General features: G+C 38.7%; 1 protein-coding gene across 2 annotated transcripts; it reads left to right on the top strand.

The window, feature by feature from the left end:
* The first annotated feature begins 10,038 nt into the window (after window positions 1–10,038).
* On the top strand, window positions 10,039–22,242 carry RWDD3 (RWD domain containing 3). Of its 2 annotated transcripts, XM_045547476.1 has the most exons (4): window positions 10,039–10,194; window positions 19,224–19,711; window positions 21,553–21,668; window positions 21,767–22,242. In XM_045547476.1, exons 1-4 carry the CDS (start codon window positions 10,107–10,109, stop codon window positions 21,879–21,881), a joined length of 807 nt encoding a protein of 268 aa, XP_045403432.1. In that variant the 5' UTR covers window positions 10,039–10,106; the 3' UTR covers window positions 21,882–22,242. The 2 variants fall into 2 exon arrangements, with proteins under 2 accessions (XP_045403432.1, XP_045403434.1); XM_045547478.1 differs by lacking the exon at window positions 21,767–22,242 and having other exon boundaries at window positions 19,224–19,664; window positions 21,553–21,760.
* Window positions 22,243–22,423: the final 181 nt, after the last annotated feature.

Genomic DNA, 22,423 nt, shown 5'->3' with positions numbered 1-22,423 from the left:
TGTAACTGAAACAGCCAACTTCATTCATTGCACAGTTTAAAGAAGCAAGCCAGCAGGGCTCAAATCTGGCTGTTAGAGGTACATTAAAAGTAATTATTACTAGTAACTACTAGTAACTTACTAGTAAGTATTACTAGTAAAATGTATAAACCGTATTAAAGCTATGAATGAATACAGTAGTATGCTTTTTGTTGCAAGTGATAAAATCCCAGATAGAACTAAGGCAAAAAAAGAGGATGATTTGTTGTTAAGATTCTCGGGTACCTCACATAATTGAAGCAAGAGCTGCATCACCAAATTGAGGATAAAGCTGGCTTCAAGAACAGCCCGGACAGTGACTGGATGTTGCTGGGCTTTTCACATTCTCTCTCTCTCAGCACCTTCTTTAAGCTTTCACTTTGAATTACTAGGGATGTTGGGGGTGGGGTGGAGGAAGTTACTGTACAAATGTCAAGAGCTTAGGGGGTCAGTCAAAACTAGATTCTAATTCAGTTTTGCAGTTTTACCTTGGACATGTCATTTCGTGGCTCTGAAAGGGTAAAAGTTAGTTCAAAAATAACTCTCTCTCAGGGTTTTTTGGGAGAATTACATGCCATAGTATACATAAGGTGCTTAGCATAACAGTTGGCTTATAGTAGCTAATCAGTAAATAGAATTGTTATTGTTATACATTGAAGATATTATTTGATTACAGATCTTTCCTCCCTATTTTTCCACCATCCCCCTGGCTGAAAAGCCAACATACAAAAGGCAACTGGCAAAGATCAGATTTTATAGAATCTAGATGCCATTAACTGTGAGATGGACCATTATTTTATGTATCACTACAAAAGATAATATCCTGCTAATTATACTATGGCTCATTTATCACTTGAAATTTTTATTTTATATTTCTTGAAAAAGCTCTTTTAGACTTATTTAGATGTACGTGATCCAATATCACTATTGTGCACATATAGAAAGGAAGATATAAGCAAAATACCTGGTTAAAGTATTGCTAAAACTCATTGAACAGTTCATGTCTGTGAACCACATTTCAACTCAGAGGCATTGGTATCTGTATTTTTCCATACTCATTATCCTTTGTTTCATTGATAGCATTGGTGAGACTGCACTCTTTTAAAAAAGAAAGCTCCACTAATACCTCCAGGACTTTTTTCCAAGTTGCTAATACCCATTCTACCATTATGCAAGTTTTGATGCTGGTACTTTCATGATCTCACCAGAAATCAAGTCATTAAGGTAAACAACCAAACTAATGCATGTGCAAGCCACATCAATTATATCTTATCTACTGCCTGGCTCATGCCAAGGCAAGATGCCATCGATGGTACAGAGCTTCTTGATTCAGAGATGTTAGAAGAAAAATATGTGCATCTAAGAAGTGATATACAAAGCATACTAGACTGCCCAGATCACTACGGGTCCCTCACTTTGCCAAAAATAAATAAATAGGATCATAAAATTATTTGAAATAGTACATTTGTTTTGCACACTAAAAATTATTTGAGTAATCATATTTTAGTCTATATAAAATATGGTGTACTTGAATCGATCAGTTTTTTTTTTTTTGGTAACACCAACAGACAATGATAGGCTGAGCTTGCAGTCTCAAAACAACTTGCCCTAAGTGAAGGAGTGGTTTTCTTCAGTTCTATTAGCATCCCACTCACAGAGACAAGTTGGTGCCATTTGAAGAAACATGAAACCTGTAACTTTTTCTTGCCAAGATTTGTTGTTGTAACATAAAAATCAAGCAGTAGCAAGGCTTAAAGATTTTCTAAAAGAATAAATTTCCTTCAATTTTCAAGCTGAGGGAATACTCAGCTCAAATCAGAAAAAAAAGGAATCTTATAAATGTACTATGAAATTACTAATCTGTCTTTTCCCTCAATACTTAAAAAAATTGAGATATATGTAAAACAAAATGCACAGATCTTACGGGTACAGTTAAATGGCTTAAACTCATGTAACTCCCACCCCAATCAAGAAATAGAACATTTCTATCATGACAAAAAGTTCTCTTTGGTCCCTCTCCAGTGAATCCCCTGCCCCTTCAATATAATCTGGTCTTTTAATTTAAGCCATGATCAACAGCACATTGAAGCATCAGTAAAGCAAAAGAAAAAAAGAGAAGGAAACTTCTTTAGTGATTATAAGTTACACAGTGAAAAATCTCAGAGCGTCTTCTTGAGAGCTTGTTTGGAGGTTCTAGCGGGGGAGCAGGGGAGCACAGGTACTCCTATACACTTGACCGAACGGTCCTCCTCTATCAGGGCAGGTCGTCCTCTTCCACCCAGAGCGCAGCTTCGGGAGGGACGCACATGGAGCGGTCAGGGAGGAGGGGGACACCTGCCTAGCCAGCCAGATCAGCCGAATCAACCCTGGCGGTCAGTGGGGTGACAGATGTCTTAGCCAGATCGCCCTCACATCCAAAGAGCGTATTCTTAATTTTAGTTACTATGGTTACATTGTTATACATCGCTAGAGTAGTCATGTGATCAAGTGACTAAGTTATTTTAAAAACGATTAATATTAACTTGTATAGTAACAAACTAAAATACCCTAGTCACACATTCAGGTGGTAATTAATATGAGAGAGATTTCTAGCCAGTCTGGATCGGGTACCATGTGGTGTCCCATTTCAGTTTGGGACTTAAGCACTATATAGATTTACCTACCACATGACTTCCAGACTCAGCCCATGAATGTCAAGACTTTATATTGTTATTAGCTAAAATAATTACTTTAAACCACATTTCTCTTTGTACATAATGTAATCAAGTGAAGGTGGCAACTGTGAGCAAATATTACTCAAATGTGAAAAGTTACTGTGAAAGTGACATATTCTCCCCTTTTCAACTTCCTGTATGAGACTGTGGGGCTTTGTTACGAGTAATCCACTGTTTCCTTTGCCTATTTGTATTTTTCTCCACCACTCTGAATGTGAATAAAGACAAGACATGGGTAGCAATCTGTTTGCTTAACATTATGTGTCAGCATGTTCAAGGGATAATAAAATCTGGTAGAAATCAGAATGGAGGTAATAAGAAAAGTGAACCATAACCTGTTTGCTTATACACTATAACCATGCATTCATTTATTCTTGATTCATTCTACAGATATTGAATGCCTTTTATATGCCAGGCACCATGCTAAGAGTTGGAGGTACAACCAAAGATGGCATAGAAAATACACCCTTATCTCATGAAAGTCATACTCTGCTGGGATTATAGACACATAAGCAATTACAGTACAGTCCAACAAGTGGGTAAATATGATAAATAACAGAGAAAAATAGGAGGGGTCCTCAACTCAGACTCAAAAGAAAGCATGGGATTCAGACCTGAAGAATGAATAAGAGTTCACCAGGCAAAGAGGTGGGAAAGTATCTTAGGAAAGAGGAGAAAGAGGTGAGGACAAAGCATGTGGTAATACAATACCAATAATAGGAACCTTGGCCGTGCTTCATCTAGAAGTATAATGTTCATTTTGAAAATAATGAAGCTATCAGTGAAGAAATTCCTGGCTAATCAATGTTTTGAAGAGCAATGAGAATTACATAAATATAGCAGGATTTTATCTGAAAAAACAATAGACAAAGTATTCTAGCCGAGTCTTTTATTCTTAGGTAGCTTTTATATCAACAAGGTGGGGGCAGGGAGAGAGAGAGAGAGAGGGAGAGAGAGAGAGAGAGAGAGAGAGAAAGTCAGATGAGACAAAGTCCAAAGACCAAGGTGGTATTAACAGGTGGTAATAGTGCCACAACGGAGATTTTTTTCTATTTTCTTGACTTGACTTTTCTCACCACCAAAAATAGAGGGAAATATTGTAAAAAAAGCTAAAAACAATAAGGAAATACAGAAACACTTCCACAAAAGGACTATTGTTTTCAACCCAGATTATGTTAGAAAGACCAGCAAAATAGTGAATCTTTGTTCCATTTCCGGGAAATTCATCATCATCATTGTGAAATTCTTGCAATGCAGGCAGGCAATTTCATCTACCCCCATTATTTCAACAAACTGCAGATTATCAAATGTGTGATTTTTTTTTAAGGTCTGTCTCTACCCAGTACCATACAACTTCTAAGAGGTTCTTATTGAAAACCACAGTTTCCCTTGGAGCTGGTACAATACTTGGCATATAATATGGTGCTCGATAAATGCTCATTGAAGAATAAAGGCAGAGATACCTTTCCAGCCACCTTTCCTTACGCTTTCCTTCTCTTCTCCTTACCCTATCATAGGGAACCTCTATCACAATGGCCAAACCAGGCTTCCTGGGCCTTCTCTGATGGCCGTCCCCTCACCTGGCAGGACCCTCATTACCTCATCCAGGAAAGGCTGATGTCCCTCCAGGATTAGAGGGCCTTGACTATGTCTCATGTACTCATGGAATGCCTGAAACCTCATAAAATGGCCAATACATAGTTCGTGCTTGATAACTCTGTTGAACAAGTGATTTTATCAAGAACTTACAAACTTTGCAATGAGTTCATTTGTGTCAAAAAATATTTATTGAATTCCTAATTTGCCAGGCACTGTTTTAGATATGGAAGAAACATTGGTGAACAGGAATGATAAAACTTCTGGTCTCATGGAAATTTAAATTCTAGTAGAGATAAACCAGATCTCTTTCTTTCACCATATACAAAAATCAACCCCAAATGAATTAAAGACTTAAATTTAAGACCTGAAACTACAAAAGTACTAGAAGAAAATGTAAGAGAAATGTTTCAGGACATTATCTGGACAGGTTTTTTTTGATGGGGGGGCGGGTAAGACCTCAAAAGCACAGGCAACAAAAGCAAAAATAGACAAATGGAATTATATCAAACTAAAAAGCTTCTATACAGCACAGGAAACAATCAACAAAGTGAAGAAACAACCTACAAAATGAGAGAAATGGGAGAAAATATTTGCAAACTATCTGACAAGGGGTTAATATCCAGATTATATAAAGAACTCAAACAATAAAGAATTCAAAAGCAAAAACACAGATAATCTGATTTAAAAAATGGGCAAAGGATCTGAATAGACATTGCTCAAAAGAAGACATACAAATGGCTAAAAAGTATATGAAAAAATGCTCAACATCATTTCCTTAGGGAAATGCAAATCAAAACCACAATGAGGTATCATCTCACCCCGATTAAAATGGCAATTATCAAAAAGACAAAAAAAAAATAACAAATGCTGGTGAGGATGAAGAGAAAGGGGTTCCCCTTATACACTGTTGGTGGGAATGTAAATTCATATAGTCATTATGGAAAACAGTATGGAAGTTCCTCAAAAAGCTAAAAATAGAATTACTATATATATGATCCAGCAATCCCACTTCTGGGAAAGGAAATCAGGGTGTTGAAGAGATATCTGGACTCCCATGTTGCAACACTATTCACAATAGCCATGAAATGGAATCAACTTGCATCTATCAACAGATTAGTGGATAAAGAAAATCTGGTATATATACACAATGGAATATTAGTCATAAAAAGGACGGAATCCTGTCAACTGTGGCAACATGGATGAGCTTGGAGGACAGGATAAGTAAAATAAGCCAGCCACAGAAAGACAAATACCACATGTTCTTACTGATATATGGGAGCTAAAAAAGTTGATCTCACAGAAGTAGAGAATAGAAGAGACAGTACCAAAGGCTGGGAAGGGTAGGAGAAGGGGACATGGGAAGAGGTTGATTAATGGGTACAAAGTTACAGTTAGATAGGAAGAATAAGTCCTGGTGTTATAAGGTGACTATAGTTAACAATAATTTACTGTTTATTTCAAAATAGCTAGAAGAGAAGATTTTGAATATTCCTAACACAAAGAAATGGTAAATGTTTGAGGTGATGAATATCTCAATTACCCTGATTTGATCATTACATATTGTATATGTGTATTATATGTATACATGAAATATCACATGTACTCCATAAATATGTATAATTATTATGGATCATTTTAGAAAAAGAATCCAAAAAATTATTTGCACTGAGTAAAACGAAAAATAAATAAAATTTCAGATCTCTTTATTATTTAAGAAGCATGTGAATCAATCATCTTTACTTTTTCTAGATATAAAGCCAAATTCCCAACTCATAATTTCCTTTGCCTCCTAAAAATTGTCCTTTTCTTAACATCTTCCAAAGCGTTCATCTTCCTATGTTCCCTTCCTTTCCCTTTCTCCCTCTCCCTCCTTCCTCTTTTTTTCCCTTTCTCTTTCTCTTCCTACCCTCTTTCCTCCCTCCACTTTAAAAAAAATTTTTTTTAAAGGATATCCAGGTTTAGTTTTCCCAATTATAGTTTTGGTTCCCTGATATGCATCTCTTTCTCTGTTTTCAACCACTGAAAATCTATTTTGCTAAAATGTCAGAGTTTACTCATGTATCAACCCTTTATGCATTTGGAGAAAAGGATTTTTAAAAAGTCACACAATCCTCAACCCCCACTCAAATAATAAAAGCTGCCTACACTAGTAATACAGAGTGGGAAAATATAATGAATAGTAAGAATCCATTTATATTAATAGTAGTAACCAAAATTAAATATTGGATATTATTTTAACTAGACAAACTCTAAAACCCTAATGATACTGAAGACTTGTTTTTATAACAATGATAAGGTTTTGACCTTTAATGTCAGTAGATCTGGGCCATCTGGATGGTTTCCCGTAAAGCAAGCTGGAACCATCTTGATACCATTTATGCACAGGAATCAAGCACAGGCAGAATGCAATGAACATTTTGGAGGGAGTACAGATTACTTGGACATGAGGCAGATCTTTCTACACAATAGTATGATCACAGAGTCAATGTCAAATTCTCATAGATTTTATTTACTTTTATTTTGTTATCATGATGAAAAATAAATTTGCTATTTGTACACTGTTGTGTACACTGTTTACAGAGCAAAAAGAACTATGACCAATAAACATTACAGACTTTGTGTACTTTGGGAATCCTTCTACGTTCCTGAGCATTACAGAATTATTGCTCCTCTGGGAAACTGTGGGAGATACATGCTACTCCTCCACCCCACTGCTTTCACCCACATCATGATATTGAACTTCAGACCACTAAAGAAATGTGGCAATTCTTGTACCCTTAGCTTGGTGAAAGAATTTGTAATTGTAGCATATTGTGTTTATTTGTTTAGACTAAAGAGTGAAGTCATTGAAGCAAGGACTTGTTTTCATCTCTAAATTTCAACACTTAGCTTGAAGAGCCAGGCCAACAGTCAGTGAGAACCCAAGAATATTTTGTGAAATGAGTAGGTCAATATAGAAACCCTTTAGACAGAACCAGTAGCACAGCTTCTTGGAGTTCAGGTTTATTTAGGAAGTTGGCATTTAAGGCCTCTTTTGTTCTTTACTCTTAGTGGTTCTTGAAAGCATTTTTACTGTTCTCATAGTTTTGATGTGATAATTTTCCTCATCACACCCCACTCCAATATTAGGATCTTTAGCTTTTTTGACACAATACTAACACTTAACCTCTCCTAATACTCTTAAAATTGTGTGTTCTCATTTCTATGCCCCAGCAAGTTTTTGACTTACAACTTAGAATTGAATATTTAAGTCTACATACTATTCATGAGAAAGTGAGTAGAACTGTTTCCCCCCCAAAAGTAAAAAGAACTCTCTTGGGTTAGTGGTTTTAACTGAAGGTGAGAGGTTTTAAACTTTTCTCCCTTATGGTCTTGGCAAAGTAACTATTTGGAAAAATTTCACGTAAAAATAATATTATTCTGGGGGCAGAGGCAGAAAAAAATAATGTTGTTCTAGCAAATCACACACCGTTGTATGTATGTGGAGGGGGAGATAGAGATGGAGATTGACAATGCTCTAACTGTAGACATTCATTCCACATTTAAATATTTAGAATTTTCAGTGGCCTGTGAATACAAGAGAATTTATTACATTAGGGTAGACTTTATAGAGTTGACATGTAGTTGATATTTTCACAGTGTGAGAAATATCAAGCTGACATTATGCTGTCTCTGCGATGATTATTTCCAAATGTCAGAGTGCAAAAACATATTCATGGGACTTCAGTGCCTTAGTTAGGATGGTGTCAATTTAAAAGACATTCATATCAACTTTTTTAATTTCAACATGAAGTATGAAAAGCAGGTTAAGAAATCAATGGAGAGAGGAAGAGCAAAGAAGCAACCTATTGACAAGAAAATTTTAAATAATAGATTGATGTACTCTTAAATCAATTTCCACGGACCCCTTGCTGACAGCAGGCTTCAGCAACTGCCTTCTAATATTTCTGACAGCTATAATCTTGCTGTTCATATTATTTCACTCAAATCACTTATATTAAACTTGAAAAATTAAAAATAGGATAAAAACTATTAGATTATTTTGTAGACTACCTTTAATAAATAAGTCAAACTATTTGACTTTAAGTAGTAACACTGGACTTCAAACTAAAATCAAATAACTTAGTGATATTTTAAAGTAAAAATTTATTCTTTTGTTCACCAATTTCTTTAGCAGTTAATTATGAACCCACTGAACTGCTTGAACTTCTGCTATTTTGGAAGTAACTCAAAGGAGTTTTTTGTTTTTTTTAAACCATTTGGCCACATCAGGGATAACTATGAGTTTAAATAAACCTTTGTCGTTCCAATTATGTGCACAGCAGTGCTCCTAATTACTTGGGGTCACTGAAATCCCATGGCATCCTCTGAAAAGCATTTCCCCTGCAGTCCATCTTGTTAGGTTTCTTTTCTGTTCCAGGAAGCCAGTATCTTTTCCTTTTTCAAATCCCTTTTTCGGGCAACAGTGGAAATGATAATGGTAACATGGATTCAGGCAACTTTGTTTTGACTTCTGTAGGTCACTAAGTAGCTACCTAAATTCCCTGATTTATCTCATATAATGTTATTTCTGATACAAACAAAAGTTCTGGGACTTCCCTGAGCAAGAACAGCTGCTTTTTGGGGCTGCCAAATTTTAAATTGTTACTTGAAAATCAAAAGGACAAGCCAAACATGCTGAAAGACAGAACTACTACAGAGTAGCATTGTAATCTGGTTCACTAAAATGAAAGCCCAAAAAGAACGATTGCTAATTTTGTTATCCAATTGGTATTGCTCAAATTTTTAAATTTAGGTGCTGGATTCAAGGATCATAATTTCATTATTACTCATCGAGAGTCACAGGGGTAATGCACACATTGTATTGCATGCATCGAATACTACAAAATGAAAACACTGAAAAGCTAGCGTTTGCTAGTGTTTACACTCTCGGATCCTACCCCCAACGGCCCAGGAGTTCCGCTGGCCGCTTTCAGGTGGGCTGTCCCCTGGGAAGGCAAGAGACAAATGGGAGTGTGAGGACTTTGCTCCCAGGACCTTGGCGCATGGTTCCCCACCAGGTCCAGGGCCAAGACCTTGAGCAGGCTAGGCCTGGCAGGTCCGATGCTTCCCTTTGCACCCGTCGTGGGAACGAGGTCCCGGACTGAGGGCCTTGTCTGGAGTCCCAGCGCCAGTAGCAGCTCAGCGTCCTGGAGGCTGTCACTCACCCGGCCTTTCCCGGGCTTCCCAGACGCCTGGAGCCCTAACGGCTCCACGAGGGCGGAGAATTTCGCCTGTTTTGTTAACTGTGCTGTATCTCTAACACCTAGTTCAACCCTGAGCCGGACACGCTCACCTCGTCTTCTGATACCTCCCTCCCCAACTGCCAAGTTCCTCCCGCCCTGTCTGTCTTCACCCCACAGCCCCAGGCCGCGTCTGGGCGGGGATGCTCAGGGCTCTAAATCTGGGGCTCCGGTTCGAGGATTTCGGGCTTTGCTGGGAGGCCTCCTTCCGCTTAGGAAAGCCGCAGGTAAGCTGGGCTGTCGTCTCCACCGAGACCCAGGCGCCAGACCTCCAACCTCGGACAAAAACCTCAAAGCAGCCGAGGTGCGGATCCCCCAGTCTGGAGTTCAAGGGCAGGAGCTTTTGGGCGGGACTGGCGAGGGCCCCGCCCCGCCCCGCCGCGTTGGCGCGCGGCGCCCCCTGGTGGCCGTGTGGCCGCGCTGCTCGCGGCCGGCGGCGGCGGCGGCGGCGGCGGCGGAAGGGGCAGCGCTGAGGCGGCGGGACCGAGCAGCCATGGCGGCGGAGTCGGTGCGGGAGGAGCTCTCGGCCCTGGCCGCGATTTTCTGCGGGCCCCACGAGTGGGAGGTGCTGAGCCGCTCAGGTGACTATCCCGACGCGGGAGGGGCACGGCGCCCGTGTTCTCTCCGCGCCGCCCTCTCCTCCCCACCACGGAGCCGGGGCCCACGGTTGGGGACCTGGGCAGTGGAATGATGGAATGACCCGCACCGCGGACTGGAGTCGCGTCGGAGCAGGCGCGGGTGTGAGGCGACTCCCGGGGACGTGAACGGCGGGGCGCGGCCCGACTCGCCTCTGCCAGCCCTTGCCCTGGCCTTCAGCTCTCTCCTTGAAACGAGGCCTATGCTGGCATGTACCCCCTTTGAAATCCAGCTTCCCGAAGTTGTTTTACGTCCTTCGTAAGCACCACGCATTAGGCCTTTGAGGGCGCTCACCAGGTGTAACTCTACTTGGGTATTGGGTCGCCGTAAGTTGCACAGAGGCAGGGAGCCTGTTTTGTAATCCCAAACTCCAGGCACCTAGAACAGTGCCAGCCAGGCACGTGGTAGATAAACAGCAACTGGAATGAGCTTTTGAATTGTCCAGTGCTCAGCCCCAGCCTTATTTGCGTTCTACTTCCAAGTTGATTGCTTTTTCTCATATATTTTTTTAACAAGCTTTTAGGGGCACATTAATCATTCAGCCCACATTTGTTGAATATCTGCTCTGTGCAAACATTGACAGGGTTTCAAGGCATCGCCAGTGCCGTCTAATAGCTAAAACTTATTCTGTCCCGGTCTATGGCTTTTATTAAATAACAAAGAAAGCCGCCACTTATAAGAAAGTGCAGTGATGCAGATAATTCTCAGTTTCACTTAATTGTCAAATACTTTATGCACATTTTGGGGGGTATGGGATTCATCCTTCTAATGTTAGGGTGTAGCTACTATTAAAATTGTCTTTCTGATCATAAATTTGTTGACCTTTAAGAAGGTAGTCTAAAATGGGCTGGATGTTGTGAGAAAACCATCTAGGATGAAGATAGCTTCATGGTATCCGTGTGGTGTGTTATTTACTCACAGAGTGTGATCGGCCCCTTTTCATTTATTCCTTCTGGTGTTCACCCATCTACAGGCATTCAATGAGCACTGTTATGTTCCAGGCACTGTGAACCTATAAATGTAATGGAGCTGCTTTCTTTTTAGTACCTAGCCTGTCTTGTATCTTTTTGAAACAATTGCTTAAAATCCATATGAAGGGACTTACTCACTTTTAGTGTTTTCTTGTCACCCCTCTTGTGATTGGATAGCCTTCGTAATTCCCATCTCCCTTTCTGTCTCCTCTGCTGTCTTTATTGATAATTACTTCTGCCTGAGGCAGCTATTTGAAGAGATCATCAGTTTTCTTAAATTCATTTATTATAGCTCAGTTGGGAATATCCTGGAAAAATGAACCTGCGATTTCCTATCACACCTTAAAGAGATAGTAATAGTTTGGGTCATGAGTACACAGCTGAGCATAAAACACTGCTGACAGGTCAGAGAAAGCCCCAAAAAGTATGTGTAGAAAGAAAGAGAACAGTTTCTTAATATTGAGAACACTGTGGACCCTTTATTTGCTGTTAAATTGAGCATGACTTTCAAGCCGTGCCTCCTAATTAATTTAATTCAGTGTTCTGGCATCAATAAGTAATTGAATTATGAAAGAATTCAGTGTAACAACTTAGGACATTTTGTTGCTGAAAGGTTCATTGCAGAGTAGAACAATTCAGTGATTGAAATAGGGGTGTTTGATATTCACAACTGGGAATTAAGGATAAGGTAAGGACTTTTTTAACAGACCACAAAAAAAGACTGCTGGCTACGGTTCACTATTGCTGTCCGTTTGGGTTAGAGGGTATAAGCTCGGTACCAGAACACTCTGAACACCATTGGTTCCTTCCTGGCCTTCCCCAAGTAAGGTTCTCCCTACTGCCACTGGAATCAGGAGAACATTGCAGAGGGATTGCACTGCTGGTCACAAGATAGCCCAGAAAGGCTCAGGCTCTAATCCGAGGGTGAAATATTAGGGCCACAAGATTGAAGAGGCTGAATAATTGGATTCAATTTAGCTGGGTTAAAAAATTTAATCAGAATTTCAGGGGATTTATCTACATTTTGGTCTCTTTACAAAGGTTACAGTAAGTAAGAGGCATCAGGTGTAACCATCTCTTAGGGAGACAAATTATGTAAGTCCTTATACGCCTGTCAATTAGGGAGGGTTGTAAGAACAGTCTGTCCCTCTCCAGTCCAGGTGCCAAGTTTAATGGGGTCACTTACCATGTACCTGAGACTTTAAATGTTTCTTACTCCATGAGGGTTACTCTTGGCCTTATTTTACAGAGACAATAACTGAGCTTGGACTGGTTAAATAACCACCAGGTTCGAGAGTGTATGAACTTTTGCGGTGCATCATGTTCCTAAATAGAAATGTGGCTGCTGCATCAATAAAACAGTTGTGGAGAGCGAGGAAACACTTGTCCAGAAAGACAGAGCAAAAATGAGCAATAATGAGCACCCAGAGAAAAGACATGGCATGATCCAGTTTATGTTTAGAACAGTTCTAAAGAGGAGGGTGTATGTGTACATCTATGAGGTGTGTGAGGTAGGTGTTATGCATCTTCATTTTCCTGATGGGGAAATTGAGGGTCACAGAGATTGTATTGCTGTAGTCAGTGCTCATTATATGTGGGAGTTGCATTTCTGGAAATCATCTCACAGATGAAAAATTTCTAAAATGGGAGATGTATAAAACCCAGAATCAGGTAAAATGTTTGCACAGTAGTTTCAGGGTGAATTTTTCTATGTTATTAACACTAATGTTCAGATTAGATTGGGCTGTCTTGCAAAATGAATCGTGAGTGTTACACCTTAACCGCTTTAAATCTTCTCAGCTGTTTCCTGCTCATTGTCAGTACTGAGCTCACCTCTGTAAAACCAATTTAGCCTTGAACTTCACTTCTGAAGGATTGGATTGCCACTTTTAGCTTCATTTATTTTTAGTTTTTTTTTTTTTCTTTTGTAACTGCACTTAAACATGTAAAAATCCAGCTGAAGCCTAAAACAAGCACTTGTGTATGTGCACTTATGAACTGCCTGGGAACAAGAGGAAAGAAAGTCCTGGTACATGAAGTACGAGAAGGTGTTGGAGGCTTCTTAGTGGTTTTCTGCAGTCTCACATTGAGGATATATAAAAACTGCAAAAGAAAAAAAAAAAGCAAGTATAGGGAAAGTCAGCTGTATGTGGTATGTAAATGATTTCTTATTGTTCTCCTTGGGCACTAAATGAAACTTGAAGAACCCATTCTCTTAAATTTTGTTTACCCTTGTCAGTGTCTTCTGTTATTGGACTATGTTATTGAGTGTTATAGACTATGAAGAAGAATGAAACCTTAAAAATAGCATTAGTGTGGAATTTGGGGTTCAGTTCAGTTTTGGTAGTTTGAATTTCTGTTGTCTGGAGTGTGGTTAGGAGCATAATTTCTTTTGTGTGTTTATGAGGAAGGATAAGATCTGAAACCTATTTCAGTTTGTGTTTTGCTTTAGTTATGAAATGGATACAACTATTATAAGGTAGAGTGATTTATAAAAAACAACAGCTAGTCAATTTGTATGAACTTCAACTGGAGGTGAGACCTACATCTTTTGGTAGGGTCTTTAGAATAGATGGAAATAGCCTCGAAACTTACGAACATTGGAGTTTTCTAGGGCAGTCATAAGTTTTTTAGGGCTTAGATATTTGTTGAGAAAGATGAGTTTGTGAGTTAAGCTTATTAACTAGAGAATTAGGGGGCCAGGGAGGGGCAGAGATTACCATTCGATTTAGAACACAATCCTTTTTTGTTGTTGTTAATCACTGTTTCTAAGCTGTTAATAACCTAAAGCAGATAGGCGTAACTTTGTTTTCTTTTTATTATGGAAAAAAAGAAAACAAACACAAAAAATTCAGACTTAAAGTGCATGTGTTACATGAAAAATTTTGAGGCAAAGGAGTAAGTTTAATTGCTTGTACAAATTAAGGCAGATGAGAAACGGAAGGATAAGATACTTCTAGAGTTTTAGGGAGAACATGAGGTTTTAAAAAGCATGTGTAATTTTATTTCCACATTAAATATCAGCAGAATGGGGTGCATTATTAGGCTTTTCATTTTCTTATATCGATAGTATCATTTTGTATAATTTTAGTTTTCAGCTACAGTGTGTGTGGATGGGTGGGCAGGAGGATTCACCAGGAAGACCAATTAGGAAGAATGTTTATTCTTCCAATTCTTAAAAGAATTAAAGTAGTTTTTCTTTTGAATATATATTACAACTAACAGTTTCACAATCTTTTAAGGTAAAAGTCAGGATTTCCCCCCATTGCTATTCTGTTTGCTGGCTAGGACCAGAAAATGACAGAGAGAAAAATGAAAACTGGTAAGGGTTTACATGGCTGGCTCGATAGACTTTCAAGACTCCCTCGATGGTTTCTGTCATTTGGTTCCCTGTTTTGGGGAGGAACAGGTGGGTGTTTATATGGCAGAAGTTGGAGAACACTGTGAGTCTCAGGGTTTTGATCAGAAAGGGATTCTTTGAAGCCTGCAGCAGAGCATCTTGCTTTAGTGGATACATTGCCTTCTTTTGTGGTAAAATCTTCTGCCTCCCCCTTATAAGGACACCTGTGGTTACATTTAAGGCTCACCTGAGTAATCCAGGATAATCTCCCCATTTCAAGATCTGTAACTTAATATGTGTACAAAGGCCCATTTGATGTAAGGGAACATACTCATAGGCTCCAAGGAACAGGCTGTGTATATCTTTGGGTCCGTTATTTAGCCTATGACAGGTACCAAGGACTTCTGCACCTGTGTGATCCATGGTTAAAACCTACTAGCATAATTATAAGAGCTGTACAACTGTAAGGTTTAAGGCTTTTTTTGTAAACTCTCTTTTGGTTGTTGTTTAAAAAGAAAATTGAGATATTTCAGTGGTGGAGAAAATGTTAATTTGGTTTAACCACAATAATTCTAGGCATGAAAATACCATAAGTAAGTTCAGAGCACCATGGAAGTCATAAGGGCAGGCTTTAGAGAGGTGCCATGGAGATTGACAAAATTCTAGGAGACACAAGGTTAAAGGCCTTCTTGAAAGGCACGATAGCAGGAGCAAGGTCCAGAGCAGAGATAGGAAACTAGGGAGTTAGGTCAGGGCACAGCGTAAAGTGGGTTAGTTGAAGCAAGGAATGAGGAGAGAGGAAGTAGAGTGGTGAACTGGCCCTTGGTGTTGGATGGAGGAATTTGTAATTCAATTTGTTTGTCAGCCTGAGAGAGCAGTGTAGGATGATTTGGTGTGGGAAGGAAACCACTATTGCAGAAGCCAGAGAAAGGCCTGGATTAAGAGGATGGTAGTATGAATGGAAGAGGGAGAAATTCTGGAGGATTGTAGTGGGAGTTTGGCAATTGAATATTAAGTATGAAGCAGGGAGGGAAAAAAATGGAGTGGAAGGTGACTTTAAGATTTTAAGCCTGGATAACTGGAGCAAGAAAGTTGTTTGTGGTATTATGCTTTACAGAATGCCTGTGTGTTTAGGGGTTTAGGAAAAGAAGGAATATTCCTTTAGTGAAGGAATAAGCAGAGATATGGGAAAAGCACCAGGACTATGTGGTGTCTGAGAGGTAAGGGGAAGAGAGAATTTTGAGAAGGAGATTGGTTCAGTAGGTTCAGATGCTATTGAAGCATAGGACAGGATAAAGGCCATTGAGTGGGGCTGTGTCAGGGGTCCCCAAACCATCCTCAGACTCATTGATTTGCTAGAAGGACTTACAGGACTCAGAAAAGCTGGTTGCAATGTATTACAAGTTGGATACAGATTAGAATCTGCAAAGAGATAATGTGTATAGAATGAAGTCCAGGAAAAACCAGGAGCTAGGTTCCAGGTGTCCTCTTCCAGTGGAGTCACACAGACATGCTTAATTCTCTTAGCAGTAATGTGTGACAACACATGAGACATGTTGACAATGAGGAAAACTCACTTGAGCCTCGGTGTCCAGAGTGTTTATTGGGGGTCAGTCATGTAGGCATGTAGCACCTATATGGCTGATTTTAGCTACTGAGGCTCCAGCCCCTGGAGCAAGAAGATTCACCATAAATTACAGTTAGCATAAACCATTTAATCAACAGGTGCTGTATGGCCCAATCCTTCAGACATACCCAAACATTCTTTTTTTTGTTTTTGAGACAAGAGTCTCACTGTCACCCGGGCTAGAGTGGCATGGCGTCAGCCTAGCTCACAGCAACTTCAAACCCCTGGACTCAAGGGATCTTCCTGCCTCAGCCTCCTGAGTAGCTGGGACTACAGGTGCGTACCACCACGCCTTGCTAAATTTTCTGTTTTTAATAGAGATGGAGTCTCACTCTCTCAGGCTGGTCTTGAACTCCTGACCTCAAGCGATCCTCCCGCCGTGGCCTCCCAGAGTGCTAGGATTACAGGCGTGAGTCACTGAAATAGAATATTACAAGGACTCAGAGGTGAGCTCTCAGGAGGCAGCCATGGGCCATTCCTGAAAGCAGGCTGATCTGGGGAACGTGCAGGATTTGAGCAGCCCAAGCCTGCTGAGTTGCCTCTTTCCTGCACGGTGGCTGCAGATGAAGGGACAGAGAGGTACGTCTGTAGCTTAAGGGAATTAGTAGTATTGGATTTTTTTTTTTTGAAGCAAGGAGAAGATAAATATTTTGTTAGTAGAAGAGAGGAAACATTAGAGAGAGGGATAGAAAATGCAATTACGAGAGAAGTGATAATGATTGGAACAATGTCTTCGAGACGGTAAGGTTTCCTGTGGAAGGGAAGAAGACGCTTTTTTCTCAGAGAAAGGAGTGAAAAGGAAAGAGCAAGGTGGTGATAAAAAAGTGTATATTGTCAAATGGTCAAGCAGTTCCCAAGCAGCAGTGACTACGACTGCAGCTGCTAGACAGTCTATTGCTTGCTGCACAGCAGGTAGCATGAGCTTCATGTTCATATTGTTTCTTAGTCCCCAAGTCCTGTGGGGCAGTGTGGAGGTGGACTGAGGTGGATACTACGCACACAGTAGGTCTGGACTGAAGTGGATACTATGCACACAGTAGGTCTTGTCACAGCTGAGGAACACTGAGCTTAGGAACCCTCCAGTCTTATAAGGGGCTGCTAGAGATCCTGCTCAACCTTTGTCTTGAAGGAATATGTTGTCTTACTCTGGTTAGGAAATAAATCTTCCCTCTGACCTGGAGGGAGAAATCTCTAGCTTCAAGGCCGTCTGTTATGTAAACATCCTTGAACAAAGCTATCAGTGCCCTCTGCTCAGAAGATATTCAGAAATGCCAGACCCCTGAAGAATTATCCCAATAAATAAACATTTATATAAATTATATGTATATATATTTGTAAATAAAGAAATTTTTAGGTGTAGAAGAGAAGTTGAGGAAGATCACTTGGGATGTAACCACCCTTTTCAAGTTCTGAAACACTGAATTGAGTCAACGTGTCAGGATCTGTGTATTACCCATTCTTTTCCCTCAGAGACTAGTACAGTGCCTTGAGCTTAGTAGGTGCTCGGTGAATGTTTGTTGAATGATGAATGAATGAAGAGAATGTCTGTTGAATGGTGAATGAATGAAGATCTTTAAAAGTTGTATCTTCTCCTTGAGAGAGAATGTGGACTCTCTAGATGATTATTGGAGAGTTTATTCGGCCTAATGGTCATATGTTCTCTGCAGGTCTATTTATTAATGCCCATTTCACATAGCAAAATGTACTGATTTAACTGACATATAGTTAGGGTGTCTACTTTAACAATAAAATATTTTTTTAAAAGGATAACCAACTGAATACAAGAAAGAGGTTTTGAGAAATGTGATGGATTTTGAAGGAATGTATCAAGTTAAGTTTGGAACACTTCTTTATACAATACACATTTTACTTATGTAATACAAATTTATTCATAAATTACATCATTTTAGCATGGTCCTTGTAATGGTTACTGCCTGTGTTTCCAGGTGGTGCCCTAAAATAGTAGTTCCTTGCTGCTAATACTGAAGAGTCTATTAAAGAAAAACTCTGTGTAACAGACGTGCTTGGTCCTGTGTGAATTGATGTCTGTAACAGTGGCTTTTGTATACATGGAATCAGATGGCTAGGAAGCAATTTTAATGTTCTGTTAGGTTCTTTAAAATGGGAATACATTCAGGTTTCTGTTGTTGAGGCTGTTGAGCAGCCCTCCAGGTACGAAAATGAGAAAGATTTGACTGCATCTCTCGTGAAGAAGAATAAAACAAGGGCCTATGCAGAAAGTAGGGGGAGATAGAGACAAGTTAGCTTCAGAGAGATTCTGACGTTTTATCAACTTTCTGAAAAGTGAGGTGAAGTGGTGTGGAACACATCAGAGGGGTGAAGCCAAGCAAATCTGAAAGAGAGCAGAGCATTTCATCTGATATCCTCTGAGTGCTCTCCCCTTCCTTCTTGGGGAGCCAGAAGAGGCTGAATTGATGTCCACTCAATTTCAGTTCATCTTGCTACCGTCATGTTACACTGATACTAATATATTCAAAATAAGAACAGAGCAGTTCAGGCAGTTACTGTGTCACACGCAGTCTTCAGTTTTTCTGCAACCCTACAACCACACCGATTCCAGTGTTTACTTTGACTTGGATTTACCTTAAAATGACCTTCTGTGAATTGAGCGTAGAACTTTTTGATTAATTTCTGATTTTATATATACATGGTACTGCTGCTTTGAAAGTTCATAAGAGTTTATTAGCGGTTTCTAAAATTATCAACTAAGTCTGGATAGAAATACATTGTGTGATGAAAAACCTTTCTGGTATTTTAGTAAAAATGTGGTGATAGCAAGTATAAATGCCATCTAAGTCCTGAGTGTTGGTGTGCGTGAGTACACGAATGTACGTATATGGATGAAGGAAATAATCTGTAAATCATGGCTTTTTAGTATTGCATGTCTCTTCCTAAAGTAACTCAGCATTTTCTTGTGAAAAATAAATCGACATTTGAAACAAAATTTTTAACTTGTTAGTGTTGCATTCAAATTGAATTACGTACAGCTAATGATTATTTTTGCATGTCTTCCAGAGACAGATGGAACCGTGTTCAGAATTCACACAAAAGCTGAAGGACTTATGGATGTGGATATACCCTTAGAATTGGTGTTCCATTTGCCGGTCAATTACCCTTTGTGTCTTCCTGGCATCTCCGTTAACTCTGAATACCTGACCAGGGCCCAGTGTGTGACTGTGAAAGAGAAGTTACGTGAGCAAGCAGAGAACCTTTTGTCAGAGCCTATGGTTCACGAGCTGGTTCTCTGGATTCAGCAGAATCTCAGGTATATCCTTAAGCAACCAGAAACTGGAAGTGGCAGTGAAAAGTGTACTTTTCCAACAAGCACGACTGTCGATGATGGATTGTGGATAACTCTTTTACATTTAGATCACATGAGAGCAAAGACTAAATATGTCAAAACCGTGGAGAAGTGGGCTTCAGATTTAAGGCTGACAGGAAGACTGATGTTCATGGGTAAAATAATACTGATTTTACTACAAGGAGACAAAAGCAACATCAAGGTGTGAAAAAGTTAAATGTTGAATATGAATCTGGCTGTTTTCTGCTTAAAATGATTTGTCTTTAAGTATGTTTTATAACAATGGGATAGATTAATCATTGAGATGTTTCTGCTTTCACTATTACGATGTTAATGGATCTTCATTTTCTTTTTTAAGAATGTCTAACTCCTAATTGCAACTACAAACTTTCAAAGCTTGAAGAATAAGTATAAGATCAGATTTTAAAAATCATGCCACTTAATGAAAGTGATGGGTTATAAAAAAAATCTGTGGTACATGAGTGTTTGTTTCTGTAATTAGCTATGAGCCTCAACTTTATAAATGTGCAATAAAAGTTTGTGTATATTAATATTTCTTTCCATAGTTAGGCACAGCAAGGCGTGTATTTGTGGGTAGTCTGCAAGATTTGTAACTTCTGGCAGTTAAAAATACATTCTGACACTTTAATTTGGTGTCTATAATACCTGGAAAGAGGAGCTTGTCCCTTATAACTGAGATTTCATGTTAGTAAAAGCAGAATCATTAGGACTGTCAGCTTGTCACCTCCTACCTAGCTTTTGCTTTCCACTTGACTTGTCTCAGTAGCTGCTTTCAAAATCATCATCTTCTTAAGATTTTTCAAGTTCTTATTCTACACTCTTAGAACCTGTTTTATGAGGGACCAGATGAGGAAAACTGCTTATTATATTTTAAATCTTAGGAGACCTACAAATCACTTAATAGATTTTATACTTTCAGATAGGATAGGTCAGGAATAATTATGTTTGAATTTATTTAAAACAAATTTAGTGTGAACAACCTATAATCTTAAAGATTTGTAGAATAACGACCTAGTTTTTTAATGATGAGCTCTTACCACAAAACTACTTTGGCATTTGATTAACCAGATTCTTGCTGGATTATGGTACATAGATACAATAATGATTCAGATTTAATATATATCCTGGTTAGGGGCCTGACCAAGGAACCATGTATTTTAAGGTAATTTGTAGTATATCTATAAAATTTGATCCTTTTGGGTAAAATACTAGCTGACAAAAATGAATACAAATTTATTTTCTTGCACTTATTTACCTAAAAGGCTCAGATTTTTCTTTAAGCTAGCTCTAGTTTATTAGGCTAGATGCCGCTGTTTTGTAGATGTTACTCAGATTGAATCATCAATTAATTAACAAATATTTATTCATATGACTAGAACTCTGCTAATGGAGAGAAATGGTACTTTTCTGAGAGGTTCTTTTTTTTTTTTGCTTTCTCTAAAATGTCATTTTATGTAAATTTCTCTGTTAAATTTTTGTAAGATTGTATATTAGGATTGAGAATGTTCAGATACATATTTATAGATGCTATCAACTTGGAATGGTAAGTACTATGTCCCAGATAACTTGATTCAGCTGCTGAATTAGTAATAACAACAGTAGCTTGTGCTCTGTTGTGTGCCATAGCACCCTATACCAGGTACTCCTCTGGGTGCTTTGAATGTATTATCTCATTTAATCCTTATAAATTCCCCATGAGGTGGATCTTGTTATGAGTCCTATTTTATGGAGGAGGTAACTGAGGCACAGAGGACTGAAACAACCAGCCCAGAGTCAGAGGTAGTAGGCAGTCCACTGCAGATTTAAATTCAAGTTGTTTGATTATATCGCTCTTTACTTCCGCGTTCTCCAGTATGTTATTCTGTCAAGTATGTAAAGACACTGTGCAACTCTTTTAACTGCTTGATTCAGAGAGTACTCTGTAAGCATGAAAATAAGCCTGCAGGTTTATGGCTCCTTTTAAACTAGAACTCTTAAGGTTCAGAGTAAGGTATGTATTTAACGTACTGATTTATCATTTAGGAGTACCTGATTCTTCAGAAAACCTCCAAAGTAGATGTGGACTCAAGTGGAAAGAAATGCAAAGAAAAAATGATTAGTGTACTGTTTGAAACAAAAGTACAGACGGAACATAAAAGGTATAATTTAGTACTATTGCAGATAGAAAAGCAACTGAATCGGTAATTATACTCTGACAAATCTAGGCATATTCATGAGTTTCTCTTGTATAATGCAGGTTTTTGGCATTTGAAGTCAAAGAGTATTCATCGTTGGATGAATTACAAAAGGAATTTGAAACTGCAGGACTTAAGAAGCTTTTCTCCGAATTTGTACTTGGGTTGGTAAAATGAAATGGAAGACAGGAATCTTTTAGTAAAATAGCAGTGTTTTTTGTTGTTGTTTTTACATTGGATTTTGGGAGTGGCTAATTGAAATAGTCACCAGGGAGCAATTTTAAGTTTCTCTGAAGCAAAATGATAGACATCATCTTAACTTTAGGAACAAAGCTAGTTCTGATTTATAAAGTAGTAAACATTAAAATACCTCACGTATTCATGTTTGCCAGGAAAGACTAGGTTCAATAGATGAAACATTATTTAAAAGATAAATTTTAAAAAGTTGACGCTAAATTGGCCCTTGTTTTTTATATAGAGAATTTGTTTGGAACTATGCAATTTTCTGGCTGATTTTCTTGTAAATAAATGATTTTTTTAAAAAGAGATTTGTTTTCATGTTTACTTTTTCATGTTTACATTTTTAGCATTTCATCACCATTTTCCCCATTTGGCTTATTATGTCTAATGTTTTAAGTTGGATGTTAAGAAAAATGTAACACTGATTTTTTTTTGTGTGTGGAATAGTATAAATTGTTAGTTTAAATACAAAACAAAGA

The sequence above is a fragment of the Lemur catta genome, chromosome 3 (genome assembly GCF_020740605.2).
Source record: "Lemur catta isolate mLemCat1 chromosome 3, mLemCat1.pri, whole genome shotgun sequence".
Lineage (NCBI taxonomy): Eukaryota > Metazoa > Chordata > Mammalia > Primates > Lemuridae > Lemur > Lemur catta.
Note: the sequence above shows the minus strand (reverse complement) of the source record. Positions and strands in the feature narration are given on the sequence as shown.

Coding starts and splice junctions, on each gene's coding strand:
- RWDD3 (XM_045547476.1), top strand. CDS start 10,107: ATGGCGGCGGAGTCGGTGCGGGAGGAGCTCTCGGCCCTGGCCGCGATT. Junction 10,195..19,223: donor GGAGGTGCTGAGCCGCTCAG/GTGACTATCCCG, acceptor CATGTCTTCCAG/AGACAGATGGAACCGTGTTC. Junction 21,669..21,766: donor GTACAGACGGAACATAAAAG/GTATAATTTAGT, acceptor TGTATAATGCAG/GTTTTTGGCATTTGAAGTCA.